Here is a 22,833-nt window from a genome sequence, read left to right on the forward strand (position 1 = left end):
TTTTAATTGCAGTGATTATGCCATCTAAATACTTTCTTCAAAGTCTGATTTTAAAATTCCCAGGTTCTGTAAAGATGAGTAATTAAATGAAATGTGCTTATCCAACTTCATCCTCAAGTCTGTTTCCTCAAGCCTAAGATTTTTTTAAAGGAAGTGAACAGTCCATGTTTTAGAAAGAAATACAGTGCTTTTACTGGATTGATTGAATAAATGGTTGAATTTTCTGTTCAGTTCAGTTGTCTGTCTTAGAGCAATGGAGTGGAATTTTAGCATCTAGACATAGTCAATGAAACATGGGATTTTAGATCTGCTCTAATAAAAAACAACGTGAGTTTTAAATATGGAGATGCTATGGTTTGTCTTTTGCTCATCCTCCCGCTACACAGGTGGGTTTGTTTTAGATTCACACAGTGTGTATAATTTGCAAACAGATCAAAAAGCTTGTTGTTATATTAACTGTTTTTTTTTTCTTTTGACTTCAATTTTTAAAGGTGTTTCTTGTACTTGTCCAGGGAACCAGTTTGATTCAGCGACTTATGTCAGTTGCTTATACATATGACAACTTGGCACCTAGGTACAATATCTCTTTGTTTTTGTAATAAAGCTAATCAAGTGTCACATTTTCATCACTGCTTTAAATAAACAGCTCTTTCAGTTGTAGTTGCCATTAACACCCATATTGGGAATTTAAGTCTATAGGCATTAGACTTGCTTTTCTTAGTCACCTCTTCTGTAGTTACTCTACTCTTACAGGAGTGAGAGAGGAGAGTGGCGAGAACTCTCAGTGCTCAGGGTATAAGATGTATGGAGCAACAAACTGTATATGGTGTGCTCCTTTAAATTCTCATGCCAAAACTATTCTTTGTTCTCACTGTAGCAATTGGTGTTCTCAACTTCAAGGCAACATAAAGGAGAAATCAAAATGAATCCCACTTTTAAGTTGATCTCCTGGTTGTGACTTATTTTTCCCATCCTATTAACATTAGCTTTTACTGCTGAAATTACCCTTATTGTTTTAGTCAGTGTCCATATACTAAAGGCAGAATTTTACCTTCAGAAATGGGCTGTTAGAGAATTTTGTCCTTTTTTTGCCTTTTGTCCTGAGAAAAGCAATTCTGTGTAACACGGCCTCGTGACAGTTGGACTGATGGTGGGGAGATCAGGTTTTTTGCTGCATTTGGTGTTGTAGAATTACTTAATTCCAAGTATAGGAGAGTGTGTTTTACCATACTTTTAAAAGCTGAAGGACATTCAGAGCTTTCCAGTCAGATCTTCAAGTGAGCCTAACTTTAACCTCCAGTTGAGTTGCAAGAGTAGTTTTAAATATGTACAGTATGCTTTTGGTTTCATAACCTTTGATTGTAATTAATACAAATGTAAGCAAATAAATACAACATTTAAAATTTGGTTTAAGTTTGCAAATACTTGTTCAAAGTCCAGTTCTTTATGAAAAATAGTAGCTTTCTTCTGTATGAGTCAATTCTGGTCTACATCTTTTTTTTTAATCAAGGGATTATGGGTATTTTTCTTTGTCTTTTTATCTTATAGTCAGTAAAGCTTTAAGGTATGACTTGAAGATTTTTGTAGTTTTCTTTTTGTTGCTAATTTTGAATGCTGCAAGAAATTAATCTTCTAAAGTTTCAAATTTCAATTTTCGTAGTGGGTACTAAAGAGTAACTGTATGTTACTTGTGTGTGCTTGTATTCCTAAGTGAGAATCTCTTATGTTCTGTGATAAAGTAGTAAAAGGCTCTGTTTTCTTCCTGTTCAGGGTGTTGAAAGCTCAATCTGATCACAGATCAAGACATGAAGGTTAGTGCTGCAAAGTGTATGTTATGAATAAATAGTACTGAAAACATATTGAAGATGACAAATTATGTGTTTGATTAATTCCACGACTAGAATGCTATAGAATTGTGTCCCTTGGGAGTGTGAGGGCTGTTATAATATATTTGAATTCTCAGTAAATGCTATGTATCTCCTACTTTTAGCTCTTAAGAAAGGAACAGATAGACTAGTTAGCCCAGGAAGATATTCATGTTAAGGCATGATGCAAGCCTAATTAGCAAAGTGGCAGCTTACTGCTTAGGAAGTAGAAAAGCAGAAAAGAATTGGGGTAATACTTAGTCATCCAATTTAATTGTCATTAGTACTACAATCATCAGTAAACATGTTGGTAAAATTCTGAGTTTAGGTTATATCTTATGTACCAGTAAGGATTTAGTCTTGTACACTAGTATGACTGAAATAAATGTCATATATGCTAGAGTTATGCAACTCTTCAACTCAAAAAGCCTCTTCTGTTAGTTACTGGGTGATTTCATCTTATCTTTTTTTTTTTTTCCAGTCACTCATTATTCAATGTGGCTCTTGGTGAGTTGGGCTCACTGCTGTTCCTTGGTGAAATCCAGTCTGGCAGACAGTGATCATTTGCAAGACTGGCTAAAGAAGCTGACTCTTCTTATTCCAGAGGTATGTTAAAGGGGAGATGATTGCATTACTAATTACTGCATCTTAATCTTAATCTTGGAACAAGATTAACTTTCAAACTTCCATTAAATTGCAAACATGTTTCCTACTAAAAGAAGGCAGGATTTGGCTCAGTTACTTGCAATCCCATTTAAAACAATAAGCTAAAATAGTGTGATTTTTGGAGGGTTGCTAACCAGTTTATAAACTCTCATCTTTTGGTCTCTGAAGGTGATTTTTTCATTGTAATTTGTTGGGATTTCTGGATGATGCCCTCTGATGTGGATTAGTCTAAATATACTTCTTGCATTGTATTTTTGTCCTGCTATACTTTTTGTCACAAAATGAGGGTGAATGAGAGTTGATACAGAAATGTCTGGCATTACCAGATCTTTGCATGGTGATTTTTTCCTGATGTTAGAAAAACTTGAAAATTGCATGAAGTTACTCATAGTAGAAATGTTTTATATTTTCTAGTGATTGCTTAAAGGTGCAATGTGGACATGGTGTGATAGTTATTATCTGTTGCTTTACTACTCTGGCACAGAAAAAAACTTACATGCTGACTCCATTGAAAAAACCTGGGGAAAAAAAGAGTACAAGCTTCCAAAGCTGTGGATGTTTGTCTTAAGAAAAGAATAAAAGAAAGAAAGAACAAATTCTTCTAGTGAAATTAAACAAATTAACTGTTTAGTTAGGAATGAGTAAGTTCCAGCACCACACAGATTTCCCTACTTTCTCGCCTTGTAGAAAGACAGACTCTACCTTGATAACCTGATAGATATTATGAGAGGAATGTATTGTGTACATATGAAAATAAAGTCACCAACAGAAAAAAGGAGATCTTGTAAATAACATGTGTCATGGTTTGTTTCATTTTTCCTCAAGACTGCCGTTCGCCACGAGTCTTGCAATGGTTTGTACAAGTTATCTCTCTCTGGGCTGGATGGGGGAGACTCAATTAACCGATCCTTTCTGCTGCTGGCTGCATCTACATTGTTAAAATTTCTCCCTGATGCTCAAGCTCTGAAACCAATCCGGGTAAGAACTTAAGAAATTACAAGACTTAGATGAAAGATCCATTTAAACTGGCTTGTGTTAATGTAAAAAGCAGAAATGACAGCACATGATCATTGTGTTTGACATACTGTTTCCAATACACTGAGGTGCACCTGCTTCTGCAGGGGAGTTGGACTAGATGATCTCTAAAAGTCCCTTCCAACCCCTCTGCCATTCTATGATTCTATGATATTAAGACTTTCAGTTTAGTTGCTTCCAAAAGCTTCACAAAAGTATTTAAAGCAGTAATACTTCAGTAATTTAGAGCTTGCCTATGCTTGGAGATATGGAGGGATGACCTCATTAGTGTTTACACATACATAAAGGATGACTGTCAGAAGGATGGAACCAGGCTGTTCTGAATGATGTCCAGTGGTAGGACAAGGGGCAATGAGTACAAGCTGGAACTTAAGAGATTCCAAAGAAACATCAAGAGAAACTTCTTCCGTGTTGAGGTGGGGGAGCACTGGTAGGGGCTGCCCACATGGGGTGTGAAGTCTTCTCTGGAGACATTCAAACCCACCTGGACGAGTTCTTGTGTGACCTACTCTAGGTGATCCTGCTCTGGCAGGGGGGTTGGACTGGGTGATCTTTTGAGATCTCTTCCAACCCTTAAGATCCTGTGATTCTATGAGAGTAGCCTTTAGGAAGTGTCCACATTAACACACTGTAAGGGAATGACAGTTGAGGTTTTGGTAAATTCCTCAATTTCTCTTTTAAATGTAGGTAGGTCCATAAATAAATCTGTAACTTGTTTTATGAGTACTTAGATACCCTCTGTTGTTATGGCTGAATGTTACTGTTCCCCAATCAGTTGCTGCTTTTTATCTTTTGGAGTATTATTGTCCTCATAGCTCTACTAAATAGAAGAGAATCTGCAGATGCTGTCAGAGCTGCTTCAGCAGTTCTCACTGTTAGTGTATGCAGGTTAATAGAGATGGTTTGAAATAAGCTGGCTGGTTTTGCCTAAAGTTGGTTAAGGATTGTAAGCCTAGCAGTGCCTATCAGGGGAAGTTGTGCTGACTTCAGCTGCTGTAGCTGGATCTCAAGGTGAGCGCTTGGATGCGCTTATATGACTGTAAAGTGTACATCTGGATTTTGGGTCTATCGAGCAGTTATTCTGTGACCCTGTGTGGTATTTGATGTCAGGTTAGAGTGGTTCTTTCAGTTTAAGTCTACTTTCACTTTAAACTCTGTTAGTATTTTTTAAAAACACCTGAAATTAAAAGAATCTGTGTAAGATTTGGGGTAATTTGACTCATTTTTTAAAGAGTTTAAAATTAGAGTTGTACTAACTAACGTCAAAAGGAGCCAAAGGTTCTCATATTTAATCTAGTCTAATACGGAACATTTTTGCAATTTGCATTTGGTCAGATGGAGTCCATACTATTCTAAATATTTTCAAGACTATGGCAGATCATCCTGACACCATTCTGAGAAAATGAATAAATACTACAGAAGAAAAATAGAACACTCACTGTTACGACTGTAAAAGACATTGTTCTTGTACTTACCTTAAATAGGGGCTTAAAGAAAGTAATATTCTTGTAGCAGTTACTGTGTTTACTACTTTAATACACAGTTATTTTGTCTGATATGCATGAAAACAAAAGCAAATTCTTTTCACAGATAGAGGATTATGAAGAAGAAACAGTGCTGCGACCAGGCTGTAAGGAGTATTTTTGGCTGCTATGCAAACTGATTGACAACATACATGTCAAAGATGCAAGTCAGGTAGGTTTTGGTTTGCATTCATATGAATGTTGGCTTTTTTAAACATGAGTGTTCAGACCACTTTCACCTGTATGAGACATTTTTCCTGAAGACATGGTGAACTGCTGTGAACAGCTTTTGTATCTTTCCCATCTCCCAGCTGTCCCTACTCTGATGTCTGTTTAGTAGCTCTTGGCCATAGGAGGCTTCAGATACTGAAGTCAAGAAAGGGGAGTGGAAAGGGGAGTGGAAATGAGCTTGGATGAAGGTAACAGATGTTAGGAATACTTTAATTATCTGTTAGATTCATTGTTGATAATTTCAATATGGTCTAAAGAGAACATAATTAAAGTATTTGACTAAAGCTGAAGGAGGAAAAAAATTCAGTTAACAGCCACTTAGCAGAGGTTAGAAAACTTCTTTATAACATAACTCTGCCACTGCCTGTGCTGGCTGGTGGCCCTACATAAATTGTCTCTCTAGGTCATTCTGAGTGTTGTGGCAGGAATATGGGAAAGGAAGGAAGTGAAAACCTTAATCCTGGGTTCTCCAGAATGGAAGGGTCTTGTTTCTGGATGTTCTGGATGTATATCTTTTCAGTATAATACAGATACATTTGTGGGATCTGGAATGGAAAGAATTTTTTTTACTTCATTAGAACTGTACAACATTGATTTTAAAAAATAGTTTCATCACAGCTATAAAAAAGTGTTAAAATATCATTGCAAACATGTTTAAAAGATGACTTTTAGTTGTCCCTGTGTCTCTGTGTGCAGTAACAAAATTTCATCCAGAAGCATAACCATAGTTTCAGGCTAGGCTTGGAAGCCATACTTGATTAATGAGTACATAATTACTGTCCATTTATATTGCATTTTCTTTGCTTTTACTCAGACAACGCTGCTTGATTTAGATGCACTAGCAAGGCATCTTGCTGACTGCATTCGGAGGTAAGATTTGCTGACAGGAATTTTATAAGTTGCATTATCTTTATTGTTAGTGGAACAAAGTTCTAATATCTCTTTTGTGTATATGTATCTACACAGCAGAGAAATCCTTGACCATCAAGATGGTAATATAGAAGATGATGGACTTACGGGATTACTTCGTCTTGCAACAAGTGTTATTAAGCACAAACCACCCTTCAAATTTTCTCGTGAAGGCCAGGTGAGAAAAGATTGCTGAAAGACTGCCAAGAGATCAAAGTAGTGTCATCTCTTGTGAACAGACTGTCTTCATTTCACTTTTTTCCCACTCTTCCCATTGCAGGGCTCCATATATGAGAATATATCGTATTTCTAGCCTTAGGATGATGAATAAAATTACACAGATCATTTCTGTATTAAAAAATGAGCACATTCATTCCCTTTCTAGCCATGTTTAATTTCAGCATAGAGTTCTTTGCACCCTAGAAATGTTATTTCTTTTCATTTACTGTCTTTAAATGTTTTAGGTACTGACCAGCATGTTTAAAAATCATGACAAAAACAGCTGCTTTTTGACCATATCCTGGGACAGCTGTAATCTAAAAGCAGCTTTTCAGCTCTACATCTGACCTATCCATATTACTTGTCCATAAACATAAGACCCTGATTATAAGATTTTATGTTAAGACTATAGGAATTTCCCTGCACACTAGAATAAGACTTTTTATGGTGATTTTGCTGTGAACTCTTCAAGAGGGCCATGTTTTGAAATATTTAGAATTGAATTAGATTTTACAACAGAGCCTGTGTTTTAACTTTAAAAGGCACTTTAACTGAATATACCTGAATGGGGAAATCTACTGGTTGAACTGTTTTACAGGAATTTCTGAGAGACATCTTCAATCTTCTATTCTTGCTGCCAAGTTTGAAAGACAGACAACAGCCAAAATGCAAGTCACATTCTTCAAGGGCTGCTGCTTATGACTTGTTGGTAGAAATGGTAAAGGGATCCGTGGAAAACTACAGGCTGCTCCACAACTGGGTTATGGCACAACATATGCAGTGTAAGAACCTTTATTCATGTGTTGGGTTTGAGTATTTGGGGGAAATTTTTCTGCATTTTCTGTTCATGTTCATTTTGGTTTGAGTTTTTGGATCTGTAAAGTTCAGTAAAGAAAATAGGAGTGTACTTGTAAAATGGCTGGTGGGGATGACTTAACCACCGCTGTGAGCAGTGCTGCAATCACAGAGTTTCCATTTCCTCCTGAAATACATCAGAAGTGTCTGCATTTAATGACTTCCTAAAATAATGATCTGCTAAGAATGCACAGGGAGCAACAGGGAAAGGCAAAGGTGGAAGAGAATCTTTTTAGACTTTAAGTGAATAGTCCTGCTTTCCAAGTGTAGTAACGAATTCAGACATTGTGGCCATTAACGCTACTCTTTTCCGCTTTGTACTTCTACTCCTTACCAACCAGCACTTAGAACACAGAGTAGATGTGCTTATCTTTTGCTCACCTAGGGAGTGAGTGGATTTCATCCTGTGTATAGTCTTCAGGTCGTCTTTTCTTAAATATGGGTAATTTGAAGTATACGGCCTTGCTGAAATAACACTGGCACAGATAACATTGTTAGAGAGGATTTTACACATTTCATTGCCTTGTGCTGGATTTGAATTCCTGTTCTCCCTGTCCAACCTGAGGAAACGTGCCATGTTTATGTGTAAATCTAAAGCTATAAACCACACTGAGCTACTGGAGATGTATTGGCTGTTAACAGCACTGTCATCTTTTCAAAGCCTCTAATATTTTTTGGTGTTGACTTCACTCTGTACCCCATGTCTGCAACAGTGCCAACACAAGTTTGTTGTGTCTCTTGGCTTTAATGCTTCCTATGGTTTGGGAACACAGATATAATACAGAAATGACCAAATTCTCAAGTTAGTTAATACTTTTGATTTGCAAATGCTCACTGTGCATTTTTTAGCTTGATAGGAATTTATGATGATCTATGGAATTGATTTGCTGTCTTGCAATTGAGGAAGCAAAAGAGAAATCTGATCCTCATAATGTTCTGTGTTCTGTACTCATGTGCCTGGGGCCTTCTAAAAAGCCTCCAAAGTCTCCTATGTTCAGGGAAAATATGATGAATAATATATTTAATGAAAGTATTGGCTATTTCTGTTTGCTGTGAGTCCTGCTGCTGCTGCTGAGCTTGTCTGTGTCCCTCCAAGTGCAGCCATTCATTTTTCCCAGTATTTTTCTCATTCCAGATCCCAGGTGCTGAAGTTTTCCCTAACAGTTACCGCAGTTGTTGCTTTCTTCCAAATACTCTTCTCTAGATTGATTGTTCTTCCTTGAGTTCTCCAGAGCCATCTGGTCTGTGCTCCTGCTCCATATTCAGTATATCACAGTTTCAGGAATGTTAATTTTCTCACAACTGGCAGAGTGCCATTGTCTCTTTCTGATGTTTGACTGACACAGGACTTCTGATACCTCATTTGTTTAAAGTCTTCTTGTTCCATTGATGTGATCCAATCATTCATAAAATGGGATTCTTCCACCTTGCTGATCTGTGTAATCTTACTAGCCTTCAAAAATCTTAGTCTTAGGCCTATCTCTCTGTTCCTAGGAGAAACATGAAGGAAAGTATTATAAATTTCCATGCTGTCTTTAGTTTTAGCATTTTAGTTTTGTGATCCTGACACTTTTACGGGTCCTGTCCTCTGGTCTCACCAGTTGCTGTCTCTGCTCTTCTACCATTTTTCCCTCACACTCCTAACTGTTTGAAGCCAGGGTTCTCTTAAGAGATGGCTTTCATTTGATGCAGAATATCTAACACATTTTCCTTAGGACATAGTATTAGGTTTCTAATTAAAAGTGATGTCACCAAGATTATTCTGGCAGTCATATTAAAATGTACAGCTGCATTCTGTTCTTCAGACTTAGATCAATGTGAGTGATGTAAAGTCACTGTAGCAGAGTTCTAACTGCAGCAGCATTTTTCTTCAAGAGTTCCACTAGCATAGCTCACTTCATTGATGGCTACAAGAGGAGAATGCCTTGTGTGCTTTTTCCCTGCTTCACAGTTACAGTGTTTTAAACTGAAGACATGGGGATGCCTTCATGCATTTTCAGCAAGTGGTACAGTAGGAAATGAACTGCCAAGTAACTGATGCCAGCTGACTTTCTCCTTGCTTTTTTCAACAGGGAGGGCTAGCAATTAATACAGACTCTGATCTTAGCAAAGAGGAGATTTAGATACCCTCTGTTGGTAAAATTACTGCCAGTGTTTTAGAGTTTTGCATTCTTTAAAGACCGAGACTAATAAAAAGATCAAAGGAGGGAAATGAGAGTGGCTGCTTTGCTTTCTGGAAAGCATGAGGCAGTGTCTGGTGTTATGTTTGGAGCAGAAGCATGATCAGAGAAAGCAGAATAGAGAGAAAAGCATGGTCATTTGAAGAGGAAGAAATTCAGTTTTATTTTGCTTAAAATAGAATGTGAACATTACAGGTTTGGTGACAAGTTTCCCTATCTCTTCCTGAGAAGAGGTTGATTTCTGTAACAACAATGAGGAATAGACATAAATGAAGCTCAAATTTACTTTTCTAGTTAAAATCCATATGGAAGGAGAAAAGCTTTTGGTATGAAAATGAAGACAGTAGCATAAAAATCCCAGAGTGGAGAAAACAGGACCTTCCTGAGAAATTCCCTACCAAATTTCTGAGATACTTTTGTCAGATTGAAGCAGGAGGAAGATGATCCTCCCAACTCTTCTGACGAAGTAATAAGAAGTGATCTTTGTGTTGCAACCTGATGAGCTATAAGCAGAGTGATAGCTACTGTGTGAATTAAGGTGATGCAATTTAAGGGCTTCAATTAGGGAAGGGAATTTTGTGGTGTTCTGCCATGGTAGTTACTTCCTTAGGAGGTTAAACACGGAGGAGAGCTTTGTTTCAACTGGCCAATCAACCCGATGTAACCAGGTAACGTGAGATCATGCTACTGAGATTTGTTGAAACAGGAGAATTAAAACTCTTTCCTTCTCTACTTGAAGCTGCAGGGCTAATAGTTGTTTTGATGCCAATGCCAACATGAAGATTACAACAATTATTTGTTGTGCAACAAGACATCTTGTGGGTCTGTTGTCTGAAGATGTGAGAATCTGTTCAGAGGATGCCAAATAGTTTCCTGAATTAGCTGGTAGTATGAATAGAGAGGAATCCTTCATGAGCCTTAAATCTTTGACAAAATAATTAAGAATTTAAACTTTAAATCTCAAACTGCTGTAGCTTTTGGGAAATGTAAAAGTCCAGACTGCTTTTTTGCTTTTTTTCTTCAATAGAGATGCTGAATTATTAGTAGGACACTCTACCTTTTTTGGGAGAATTGTATCCTTGGATATGGATAGCAAAGCCAGTGCATTCCAAGCTTTTCTGTCAGACTTTTTGCATGCCAAGGAAGACAGACTGCACTGAATTTCTTTGGACACTGGATTAGTTACTCTGTAATTCAGTGCTAATGTCATCTAGTTGCCTCTGCAGCTCGAATGATTAATTCCCTATTCCATTCTCCTGGGTGGGATACTTGAAAGAGAAGCCTATCAGTGTCTAGAAGCAGTACTAATCACTTACAAATCATTTGTCTGCTCTGGTTACCATCTTCTTGACTGACAGATGAGAAGCACTTTCCCATTCTTCTGATTCTTGGCAGCCATATAAGAACAAGGCTTATTATGAAGAGTCTATCAGGCTTGCCCAACTTGCCTAATGCCATGCTGTGTGAGAAATAGATTGCTACATCTGGTAGGAAATATGGAGGAATAGCAAACTTACATGAAGATAAAATGTCTTTTCAGTCTGATTTGCTAGACAATTCACTTCTTGCTTTGTAGATTGCAGATTTCTTTGGTATGTGTGGCTTTGAAGTGCAGTAAAAACCATTCCTTCTGTTACTATAAAAACCCTTCCCAAGTTTATTCAAGCTTATGTATAGCCAACCACTTGATTGCACTGCGCCTCTGTGTCTTATCTCTGGTAAGCATCTGTCCATCTTTGTACTGCCCAAAAAGACCTTTTTGCTAGCCTGACATCCTTTAGAGTAGATGTCATTCTGAAACTAGCTTCTCTTCTTCATGTGTGGTTATTGCTGATACCAAGTCTGTGTTCTGTTACATGAAAGGAAGGCTCCCCAGCTCCAGTCTCTGGGTGCAGAGACTCCGCTTTGCTTTCTTGCAATGTGACATAGACATGGGAATGGGTGGTAGGACTTAGGAGTAATTGTATTTGCTGGAGAAATGACCAGTGTATGTATTGTATGTTACCTGTTAAATGTATGTTCTAGGTGGTTTAGCAAGTGCAATTGTTGAGAGAGCTGTGGTTGGCTTATATGGTATATAAAACCCCCTTTTCTTATGTATGAAAAATGCATGAGAGCTGATGTTTACCATTTATCAACGATCTTGATGAAAACATTATGTGGTTTTACTAAACTTTAATTTAAAGGTGGAAGACCATTCCTATGTGTTACACTAGAACAAGCATAAGAGATGGCACTTGCCATGAGTAATGCTTTGGAGAGCACAGCAAATCACTTGCAGCCCAGAGTAGTGCAGCATCTAGGAAGGCTCACCACTGTTATCAAGTGATTTTCTTGATGTACCATTTTCTTCAAAAGCAGATGCAATCTGACTCGTGTCTGTAAATGTAGAATGCATAAACAGGATTCATTGTATTGATCACAGCATAAAGCTTTTCATTGTATTTGTAAATTATACTTTGACTTGAGGTTTTTTCTGTATATGTGCTTCCTATTTTTTCAGCTTCCCACGCACCATACAAGTGGGATTATTGGCCACATGATGATGTTCGTGCTGAGTGTAGATTTGTGGGTCTAACAAATCTTGGAGCAACGTGTTACTTGGCATCCACTATTCAGCAACTGTACATGATACCAGAGGCCAGACAAGCAATCTTTACTGCAAAGGTATGCCACGTTCCTTCTGTGGATTCTGAGAGAAGTTTAAGTTTAGAATCAGTGCAAATGCTGCATAGACTTAGTTCTAAAGATAAAGAATAAAGATAAAGAATATTCCTTCAGTGTTAAGCCTGAGTTTTGTTCAGTTGGCTTCTTTTACTGATGTCTGAAGTGGTTGGGGTTTTTAAGATATGTTTGTAATGCATTAGGTTCTTAAAGTGGCATTGTAATAAAACTTGTTCTCAAACTCATATTTCCATTGCTAAATTAATCCATTTAATTTTATGTGAATTGTCTGTTGTTTCTTAACTCCTGATTTGTCAATTTGTTAACAGTAAATGTCATTCTTCTTGAATTCTTATGAAGTCCTGGGGCATGTATCTAATTCTACAGAAGTACAGCAAGTCTTGTCAATTATTATACAAAGGTTAACTTCCAGAAATAGAATATTATATACTTCTAGCTATTTATTGTAAAAGAGGAAGCTTCATTTTGGTGCATGATACCAACCAGGCATATATAATGTATGAAACACCCTAATTGACGACCTCATCATTTTTTGTTACCATTGGATTACTGGTAGATGTCACTTAACTTCAGCCAGAATCAGCAATTCATAATTAAAGAGGGAAGCTGCTGGTGTGCACGTGAGATGCATTATAGAGAGGGCTGATTGAATTCCCACAATATCTTTGACTTGGAAAAAATCCTGCAAGATTACTACAGTCTGTTGTAAATACCTTCTAAAAAGCTCCTGCAGTAGATTTTTAGAATATCATTAATTTTTTGCTTAGGTTTAATGTTGACTTGCCAAAAGGATGAGTAGGTAGGGCTTTGTATTTAAATGTAAAATGTGTGTTCCTCTACACAGTCATTTTTATTAGTTGTTCATGATAAAGTGGTTGGGGTTTTATTAACAAAGAAAATTGTTTCAACTTTTTAAGGGCTGCTTTTTGAACATTATAAGCAGAAAAGATAAAAGTCATCTTTTATTAACTTCTTTTAGTATTCAGAAGATATGAAACACAAGACCACTCTACTAGAACTTCAGAAAATGTTTACATACTTAATGGTAGGTGCAAAAGAGGGTATTCTTGAAAGTATCCTGTTTTGGGAGGGGGGAAAAAAGAGCAGGAAAAATGAGGTTACCATTCTGTGTGTCAGTTACTGGCAGCTTGACTCCATTGTGTCTAAGTTTTGTAAATGGCTCACCTGAAATAGTTTTTACTCATGTTAAAGCAAATCAGTTAAGCAAACACTGGCTTGACTGTCCTGTTTGAATGTTTCCATTCCACATATGTGCATCATGCCAATATCCCAATCAAGTATTTTATCTTTTTAACAAACACTCTGCCATGAGTGTCTGTCCAACACCATTGACATTCTTCTTGTGTCACGTGGACCTTGAGGTAAAGGAATCCGAGCTTGATTCTGCATTTAATCATGGAATAATTGATTTGCCCAAGTTTCCCTGGTGATAAAAGGAATTGCATTATTTTTGTTCACTGCATTTTCCTTGTTCTAGTGTTTTAGAGGTTAATCTGTTTAAATAAAGCATTAAAAAGCAACTAAAAATGTTGAAATTCCAGAGTCTGAGTAACAAAATTGAGGCAGTTCCCAGGTGTCCAGTGTTGTTAAAATAGTGAAGCATTTCTCAAATAGTGAAATAATGAAAAAAAACCCAAAAAACCAAGGAGAGCTGAGGGTTCTTGGCACTGGCTTTTGTCAAAGAAATTCACAATCACTTTGAAGACAGATACAGGAAAGGAATTTAGGCATGTGGTGCCTGCCATGAATCATAGAAAAAGCATTTGCATAAGCATCGAATAATACAGGAGCATAAAATCAGCTGAAGATTTACCATTATTAAAGTCTTCAAGCAAGACTTCATTCTCTAAAAGGTAATATTTACAAGAGACACTGTCCTGCCACATGTCCTTCAAAGAAAACAGTGTGTATATGGTTCTTTGCAAGAACAAAAGTTCCTTCTGCTCTAAATAAGTTGTGCATTCCCCATGTGCAAAGCAGTGGAAGGGGGAATGTCTTCTAAAGAATTGCTTTATACTGCAGATTCTTTCCTCTGGCTGGACACATGCAGTTGAGAACTAGATGATATAGTTTTATACCACAGAAAAATCTGAATGAGAATGAAGTACTTGTTGAGATTCAGGTCAGTAGTGTCCAGAAATACAGTCTGATGTTCCCCAGACTGTATTTTTACCTGAACAGTTAGGATAGGCCACATCTTCAGCCAACTTAAAGATTTGTTTTATTAAGTGTTTTTTAAACTATTAATCATTACTATTTATTAACTCTGTTTTAATAATAAATAACATAATAGTGATTATGATGCTTTACATTTCACCAGAAGCATTTAAGCACTTAAACAGTTTTGTTGCCTAATGGGCATATGGAGACACAATGGGTAAAGTGTGTCCTTTTTTAAATAGCCACTCCTATATGTATGTTCAGTACATCTGTGTGACTTCAGAACACAAGGATTTGTGTTAATTTGTTTTGCTTGGTATTTTTTACCTGAAGGAAAGTGAATGTAAGGCATACAACCCAAGGCCTTTCTGTAAAACCTATACCATGGATAAGCAGCCACTGAACACTGGAGAGCAGAAAGATATGACTGAATTCTTCACTGACCTAATAACAAAAATAGAAGAAATGTCTCCAGAACTGGTGAGTTATTAAGAGGGAACAAAAGGGAGCTTGAAAACTTATGGATTTGCTCAAATTTCTTTGACAGAATTTATTAATTCATTCACAGAAAAATACAGTGAAAAGCTTGTTTGGAGGTGTCATCACAAACAATGTTGTCTCTTTGGTAAGTATCCTCTCCCTACCTGTTTCTTGTAAAGATTTTAAGTTCTCAAAACAGTTATTTCATTGCTTTTCTCTTTCCTTGCTGTGATTTAGGACTGTGAGCATGTAAGTCAGACTGCTGAAGAGTTCTATACAGTAAGATGCCAGGTTGCAGATATGAAGAATATTTATGTAAGTAATGCCAGGCTGAGATGTGTAGCCTAGATCACAGTTATAAATGGATGCAGTGGAGTATAAAAGACTGTACCATACACTATTGAGTCTGCTGATGTTTTCTGTGTCTAGTTTTCTGTACTCTAGTTTTGGTGTATTTCTAAGTCGATTTTACTAGGTAATTTGCTTGACTTGTTTCATCTTTTCAATACAATAAGGTATCAGGTGATGCTGTTTGGAACTGACTAAAGTTTGTGTTACAGTCAGTAATCACTAATCACTTCTGTGTTATAAAAACGCTGTGGTCATTCATGTGAGAGGATAGTCATGGTCAAAAGATTTTACATACACATGCACTATTGCTTGTTAAGTGAATTTAACATTTACACCAGCATAATTTTAGGGTTTTGAGTTGGTTTAAACAACTGTTAATCCCCACTCTTGGAACTTTTAATTTAAAGAACTTGAATTCTTTGGGACAACTTGGAATACTGAGCTGCCATTTTTCTGGATTGATTCCTTAATGTTGTGTTTGGGTTAGGAACTGATTTTCCTGTCAAACTCTTCTCTTAGGTCAGGTGCACACTCCTACAAACTTTTTGGTATTTTGACCGTCAGTGTCACAATTTATAGAAATATTAATGAAACTTACTGTAAGAGTGAAAGAGAGGAGTTTGCTAAGCAGGCCATGCAAGCATAAGATAGAAATATCTAAGGTATACTCCTGTTTTGTATGTTTCTTTCTTCTGTGTAGGAATCTCTTGATGAAGTAACTATTAAAGATACCTTGGAAGGTGACAACATGTATACATGTTCTCACTGTGGGAAGAAAGTGCGGGCTGAAAAAAGGTATGATGGAGAAGAAAGAAGCATTCCTGATGTTTCTTCTTAGTAAATTACTGAAACTGTTGTTGGAATAAGAGTGGTCTTTTAGCTGAAACAGGGCTGTGGTTTCATTCAGTTTGTTCCTGTGTATCCCTACAAGGATGTGGTCTTTGTGCAAATGAGCACATACTAAGAAATGAGGCTTCCAAAAGAAAGAATATAAGATATATTAGCAAAAGATGACCTAGAGAGTAAAATGCTTCTGACATCTTTTATATGTAAGCTGAAAAAAAATATGTACAAATTAATACCTTTTGAAATCTGTCACTTCTCCTGCTTTTCAAAGGTCAGATTCTTCAGACATTGTTTGTTACCCGTGTATTCATTATGCAGGATGATTGCTCAGGTTTCATACATCACCCCAAATTTCTTAATTAAAGTTGGTTAAAATGTTTCCTTATTTTAAAAAGTCTCCAGATAAAGAGAAAGCTAAATGAAAGTTGTATATTCCAACTAACAAGTTTCTTTTTGAGAGATGAAAAGCTTCATAGTTGGTTTTGCAGCTGTTAAAATGATGTGAGCGAAAGAGTAACTTACTTGAAAATCATTACTGTGAAGGTTTATGAGATTTAATGCAAGATGTGTTCTACATCAAAACTTGTCAGGTACAAGATAGTAACTCTGTCTAACTAGAGAGTTTGCTTTGTTAAATATGGCCTTTGATGATGTCATTTTAGAAAACTGTTGTTCATGCCAGATGAGTAAATTTGATGTTTCTTCCAAGGCAGGATGATAGGCTAAACAAAGTTGTTCAGTAGGCTAAATTTGACCTTTCTGCTTCCAGCTAGACTGCCCTGCTCCAGGGTGCTATAAGAGCTCAGTTTTATATTTATGTGACTTGGCAACAGATTTCCAGCCTTATGCTTGAAAGAAATGTGTTTCAATTCTGTGTGAAAACACAAGTAAGTGTACCAAGCTTTTGTAAATCGTAATGATTTCTAATCCTTCAGGGCATGTTTCAAGAAACTACCTCGTATCTTAAGCTTCAACACAATGAGATATACATTTAATATGGTAACCATGATGAAGGAGAAAGTCAATACACATTTTTCATTCCCTTTACGTTTGGATATGACACCTTACACTGAGGATTTCCTCATGGGCAAAAATGACAGAAAAGAAGGTATGCCTCATAAAATGAATTCAACAAGCTTTGCCCCTTTCTTCTCTGTACCTCTTTCTAGGTTCATAACAGAAGTGTTTAGGAAATATAACATAGTGTTCAGGAAATAACTGATCAAATATTGTATGAAATGATTTCAGGTTTTAAGGAAGATGGTGATTATTTGAAAGAAACTGAGAGTTATGAATATGATCTGATAGGCGTGACGGTTCACACGGGAACGGCAGATGGAGGCCATTACTACAGTTTCATCAGAGATATAGTCAATCCCCATGCTTACAAAAACAACAAATGGTGAGTTATGCAAAACACTGTTTTAATGGTCCTTATTCTAAACCAACCAAAACTCTCTGACTTTGCCAGGTGCGGTTGTACAGGAGGTACGTGCTGTAGCTTCCTCTCAAAGGCACAAGGTGTTGGAATTTGATAGGTGTGAGTGTATTAGCTTCTCAGCACCCAAATTGATGTGCTGTGGCTGTGATAGTTGTGCAGCGCCTTGGACACAGGAGAATGCCATGCCAACTTCACATTACAGCCAATGCATGCTTCTTGACAGGTCTTTCAATGTATTTAAATCTAGTTTGGTTCACATGAACAATAACATAAAATAGATTATTCTTCATAAAATCTCTCTGTTACCTTAGAGCATACAGCTAGTTAGGATTGTGGAATTCAGTCCTTTTCTCCATTTTCAGTGCAACGGCAATTTGAGTTTTTCTTCCCTTTAAAGTTATTGCATCCTGTGTGGAAGAAATGATATTACAGTACCCAAAGCCGGTACTTCTAGCTGGTATCTTTTCCTATTGGCCACCTCCTCCAAGATGCAATTTGTAGTGGTGTGCTCAAATATTTGATGGTGTTTATTGTTCTATTCCTTCTTTTAAAAGATTTAAAAAAAAGTCAGGATCTTCTTATACATAAATGGTAGATAGATCACAGAATCATAGAATGGTGGGTGTTGGAAGGGACCTTTAGAGATCATCTAGTCCAACCCCCCTGCAGAAGCAGGGTCACCTAGATCAGGTTGCATAAATAGATAGATAGATAAATACTGTGGACTATTTTCTCTTTTTTTAAACACTTCTGATGTGGGAACTTGTGCATACATTGTAAATGTCATGGTTGTGAAGAGAAAGAAAAACTTGGGGGAAGCAGGCTGGAAAAGGGATGAGATAAATGCATGGAAAGGGAGAGAGGGGTCTTGCTGGGTGGCATGAGAAAGCAGAGAACACTCTTTGCCTGTCATTTTTTAATGTCATGTCTTATCTTGGTATCACGTCTCAGAATCTCAGCTGAGGCCTGGGAATAGGAGACAAGATTTCCCCTATTCACTTCTCTGGAATAGTTGGTTGGAGCATGTTTGAAACAATTCCAGCTCCTGACCTAGTCACTGCTCCCAAGGGAATCCATAACTGTACCATCTTCTCTGCCGCCTCCTCGTTTCAGTTCTACTGTTATATGGATTGATTCTCCTCTTTTTAATTTGCATTTACATTTTGCTCAGATTGAGAAGGAAAAGGCAAATCTTGGCTGTGTTAAAACCCTCTCTGTACCAGAGTTAGGCAGGAAAAATGAGGAAGATAATGTGTCTCAATACAAAGAAAAACCAACAATGCTGAAATGCTGACTTATTGAAAGGAAGTCACTTTGGGGGACAGTTTTTAGTTTGCTGTGATTCAAACAAGACACTAGAAATGAATAGGAATGTTTAAATCTGAAGAATCACTTTAAGTGCTTGTTATGCTTCATTTGCCCTTAGAGTTGTTTCAAAACTCTTTTACAGGTATCTTTTCAATGATGCTGAAGTAAAACCATTTGATTCTGCCCAGCTCGCTTCAGAATGTTTTGGTGGAGAAATGACTGTAAGTTAGAACTCTATTTTTCTTCCATATTCAACCATTACAATATGTGTTCTGAAGACTTTTGTGAAGGATTCCATAGTGATCACCTTTGGTCTCCCATCTGTTGGGAATGTGTGTGAAACAATTAGAAGAGTTAGCTGGGTTTTATTAAACCTTTGACATCTTTGTTGTACAGATGATCCTTTATCTTATGTTCGTGAAGACAGCTCTTCTTCTAGTTTTTTAGCTGCTCTCTGTTTTTTCTACACTTTCTGAAGAATGGAAGTTAAGATGATAAAGGAGAAGGATCTTAATTTCTCCTCTATCAACTGTTGCACTATTTAACTTGTGAAGGTGAATCCAAGTATTTTCATGTGGCTTTAAAAGACAGGTTTCAGAAGTGCAGTGTAGGTATTGCTAATGAATCCAAATGAATTAGTGAAGTCTATCTACAAAGAAAAGTTCTTTCTTTACTATATCTGGGGGAAGTTTATCATCATATTACTTAGTAAAATTGAGTATGCAATTTATTTAGGGATCCTAATTTAGGCAGCTTTACTCAAACTGTTGACTGAAGGAATAATTGCTTCAGGCCTATGCCTATTCTGGAAAAACAGAGCTTTTTGATCTTTGTCTATGCCTTACGTTGGCAGTTTCCAGGTTTGGTCTCTGAACCTCTTACAATCACATCCTTTTGTATTGAACTAAAAATCTCTGTATGTCTGTGCTGTAGTTCAGCAGGACAGTTTGAGCTCTGATGTTAGTAAGTGATTTTCACGCTAACGGATCTACAGGTTTTAGTTGTTTTGTTTGTTCCTTTTATTCTAAGAAGATAAAATGTCTTAGGGTTGGTGTCTGTTGGCTTTCAGTAGCACAAGGTTTTGTATTAGACTGTCAGCTTTGTCTTTTGGGTCAGCACACCAGCTTTTGCCATAAATCTCATTACTTTTTCACAATAATAATACAAATAACTGTTGAACAAGACTCATCCTGGGCTTGAACTAATAAGTTACTGAACTATAAACATTATTTTAAAACACTTTGTTAACAATGTACAGTGTCTGACTAAAACAGTCCTGTGCATAACAAAAATCCTCTTGTCTGATACAGAAAATATGCAGAAATAAACCAAAAAATAGTTTTATTTGGCAAATGGATAAAATCCCTTTAGGTGCCTAAAGAGAGGAGGTGTCAATGAGATGGATGAGACAGGAAATTGCATGAGATTGAGCTTGCAGCATTGCATAGCAACTCTGAAAACTCAGAGTAGGCCACTGCAGAAGAAAAAATGAAAGAGGACTGCTTTGAACAAGAGATAAATTAGCAGCAGTCTCTCTGTCCTGAAATAGTCTGTTGCACATTTATCTTAAACTATCAATAACCAGGTCATTAAAACCAGCCTGTAATTAATGGCTTTACTTTCTTCTTGACAGACAAAAACTTACGATTCTGTCACTGATAAATTTATGGACTTCTCCTTTGAAAAGGTATTTCTCTTCTAAATACTTTTTATATCATGATATTTCTGCTTTCATGATTTATGTCTTAAAGCAAAAATGATACAGATGTTTTTTTCTTCAAGACACACAGTGCTTACATGCTGTTTTATAAACGGATGGAACCAGAGGAGGAAAATGGCAAAGACTACAAATTTGATGTGTCATCAGAATTGCTGGAGGTACAAGTTGATTTGTTTTAACACTGATTTCAAAACACTGTAGAGAAGTCCTAAGAAATGAGGAATCTGCATAAACACAGGACAGCTAATGTAATTTAAATCAGTAAGATGACAGACCTTTCATTTAGCTGTCTTCCTTAGGAGAATGTGATTTGATAGGAAGTAAAGTAAGATTTCCATTTCATACAAATTCTAGGCACTTTCTCATTCTGTCTGGTATTTTTTAAGTCAGATATTTGAATCGTTCTGCTTCATATTAGTAAAAATAAAAAGGCAGAGCACTGTTTGTGTGGGGTTTGTGCGTTTTGGGGTTTGAGTTTTAGGTTTTTGTTGGGGTTTTCTGAATAGTTGCAATATTACAGGAAATCTTTTCATTAACTTTTCATCCTTCACTTCCTCAACAGCTTGTTGCTTTGAGGGGAGACAGAATAGGAGAATAGTTCCAGCTGTTTGTTTGCACTTCTGTTAGCAGGTGGTGAAATTCTATGTGAAGCAATATAAGCTCATGCTTGTGATGCGGAGCATCAGTCAGAAAGGATCCCTTCCTCCCTGTTGTCAGAGCAGCCCAGGTGTTAGTAAAAGGGGTACAGTAAATCAAACCAAACAACAGCTACGTCTCCCTCTTCTAATCAGTGATGAGGGCTGCTCTTAGGATACCTGGCTATTTAGGTAAAGATACTATTGAAGCCATGTATGGCCTGAGGAACAGGCAAAGGCAGCGCACAGAAGCAGAATATTGCACTAGGGATCTCACTGTGCTAGATACATCCCCAGTATGGGATTTGTAAGACCCTTCTCCCTTTTTATCACCTGAAAAGCCAGTTTCCCCGCTCCCTTTGGCTAGTATTGCTTTATTACTCGTGATGTCTTAGATTCTTAACTTAGCCAGCAAATCAGATCATGTGTTTTTATCCTTCTCAGTCTTAATAACAACAGATTTTATCAGAGTTAAACTTTTAAACTATGTGTGAAAAATGCTGCAAACAGATTTGGTCAAGACCATAATTTTAGAGAGAGAAACAGAGAGACCTGGCATGAAATCTTTTTCTCCTTAATGATGGAGAGTCACATCTTACTCTTTATTACCTGCTCTGCAGTCATATGGCATGCAAAACTAATGTTTACCATGGCATGAATAAACAGCTTTGAGCCCATCCTTTAAAATAAAGACAATGTTTCCAGAAGCAAATCTTTAGTATGAAAAAAGTAGTTTTCTTAGCCATGGCAAGCCTTTAAATACTCTTTCAGATCATGCTTATGTAGTGAAATAAATTGCTTTCTTGTATCTGATGTTAGCATTTTTTCTTCAGTGGATATGGCATGATAACATGCAGTTTCTTCAAGACAAGAACATTTTTGAACATACATATTTTGGGTAAGTTTTTCTTTAAAAATGTAATATTAATGCTTTTTTTCTTCTTGCAGATTTTCATTATTTATTTTAATTAACAAATAAAATTACTGACTCTAGGTTTATGTGGCAGTTGTGTAGTAGCATCCCAAGCACGCTACCAGATCCAAAAGCAGTTTCCCTAATGACAGCAAAGGTAAGTACTTCAAAAGTATGTCATGCTCATTTGAGATTTTACCTTGATGGTATTTTAATTTAGGCACTCTATAATTAATGGTGCAATATTTTCTTTTCCAGTTAAGCACTTCCTTTGTACTAGAGACATTTATTCATTCAAAGGAAAAGGTATTCTATTTACTTATAAATTCTCATTATATAACTGCATGAATACAGTGAAAAGTTTGTCTGGCTTCTTGGTTTGAAAAGTGTATTTTAGAGATGTATTAATTACCACAGATGGTACAAAGCTCATGTTTCACAAGTGTCACTTACCACATTTATAGTAAACACTGCACAGTGGTGAAAAAAAGATGACTTCCTGGTTTTAGCCTCCTTTGCCTCAGCAATGCGTCAAGAACAACAGATCCTGTGTTCTTTTTACTTGAAATGCCAGTGGATCTGCTGTAGATGGGAATGTTTACCACTGAGAGCAGTTGTGCTTGTGAATTTTTAACTTACCAGTACTATCATGAACAATAAGAAACTCGTGTCTGAAACATCTTTGATCTCAGATTGTTCTCTGTGGTGACATGGTGCTGCAAATTCTGGATTGTGTAGGGCTAGTAAGAATGTGTAATTGGGCAATTAGTCCAAATGCATAGGTACTCTG

The 22,833-nt window shown here is 36.8% G+C and overlaps 1 protein-coding gene across 10 annotated transcripts in view; it reads left to right on the forward strand.

Annotated features, from left to right (window-relative positions):
- The window catches only part of USP34 (ubiquitin specific peptidase 34), a 123,046-nt gene that overhangs the window by 76,173 nt on the left and 24,040 nt on the right, over positions 1-22,833 (forward strand). For 9 of the 10 annotated variants that reach the window (XM_061989264.1, XM_061989270.1, XM_061989268.1 and 6 more), the window contains 22 exons: positions 492-574; positions 1,771-1,811; positions 2,347-2,471; positions 3,357-3,509; positions 5,157-5,261; positions 6,135-6,190; positions 6,287-6,407; positions 7,047-7,230; positions 11,987-12,150; positions 13,148-13,213; positions 14,683-14,829; positions 14,918-14,974; positions 15,067-15,144; positions 15,881-15,975; positions 16,962-17,134; positions 17,275-17,428; positions 18,918-18,996; positions 20,409-20,462; positions 20,558-20,653; positions 21,964-22,028; positions 22,125-22,200; positions 22,302-22,349. In XM_061989264.1, coding sequence (XP_061845248.1) covers positions 492-574; positions 1,771-1,811; positions 2,347-2,471; positions 3,357-3,509; positions 5,157-5,261; positions 6,135-6,190; positions 6,287-6,407; positions 7,047-7,230; positions 11,987-12,150; positions 13,148-13,213; positions 14,683-14,829; positions 14,918-14,974; positions 15,067-15,144; positions 15,881-15,975; positions 16,962-17,134; positions 17,275-17,428; positions 18,918-18,996; positions 20,409-20,462; positions 20,558-20,653; positions 21,964-22,028; positions 22,125-22,200; positions 22,302-22,349 — 2,220 coding nt within the window. The remainder of the gene's footprint in view (positions 1-491; positions 575-1,770; positions 1,812-2,346; positions 2,472-3,356; positions 3,510-5,156; positions 5,262-6,134; positions 6,191-6,286; positions 6,408-7,046; positions 7,231-11,986; positions 12,151-13,147; positions 13,214-14,682; positions 14,830-14,917; positions 14,975-15,066; positions 15,145-15,880; positions 15,976-16,961; positions 17,135-17,274; positions 17,429-18,917; positions 18,997-20,408; positions 20,463-20,557; positions 20,654-21,963; positions 22,029-22,124; positions 22,201-22,301; positions 22,350-22,833) is intronic. The other variant, XM_061989266.1, reaches the window with a different exon arrangement.

The sequence above is a fragment of the Colius striatus genome, chromosome 2 (genome assembly GCF_028858725.1).
Source record: "Colius striatus isolate bColStr4 chromosome 2, bColStr4.1.hap1, whole genome shotgun sequence".
In the NCBI taxonomy this organism is placed as follows: Eukaryota; Metazoa; Chordata; class Aves; order Coliiformes; family Coliidae; genus Colius; species Colius striatus.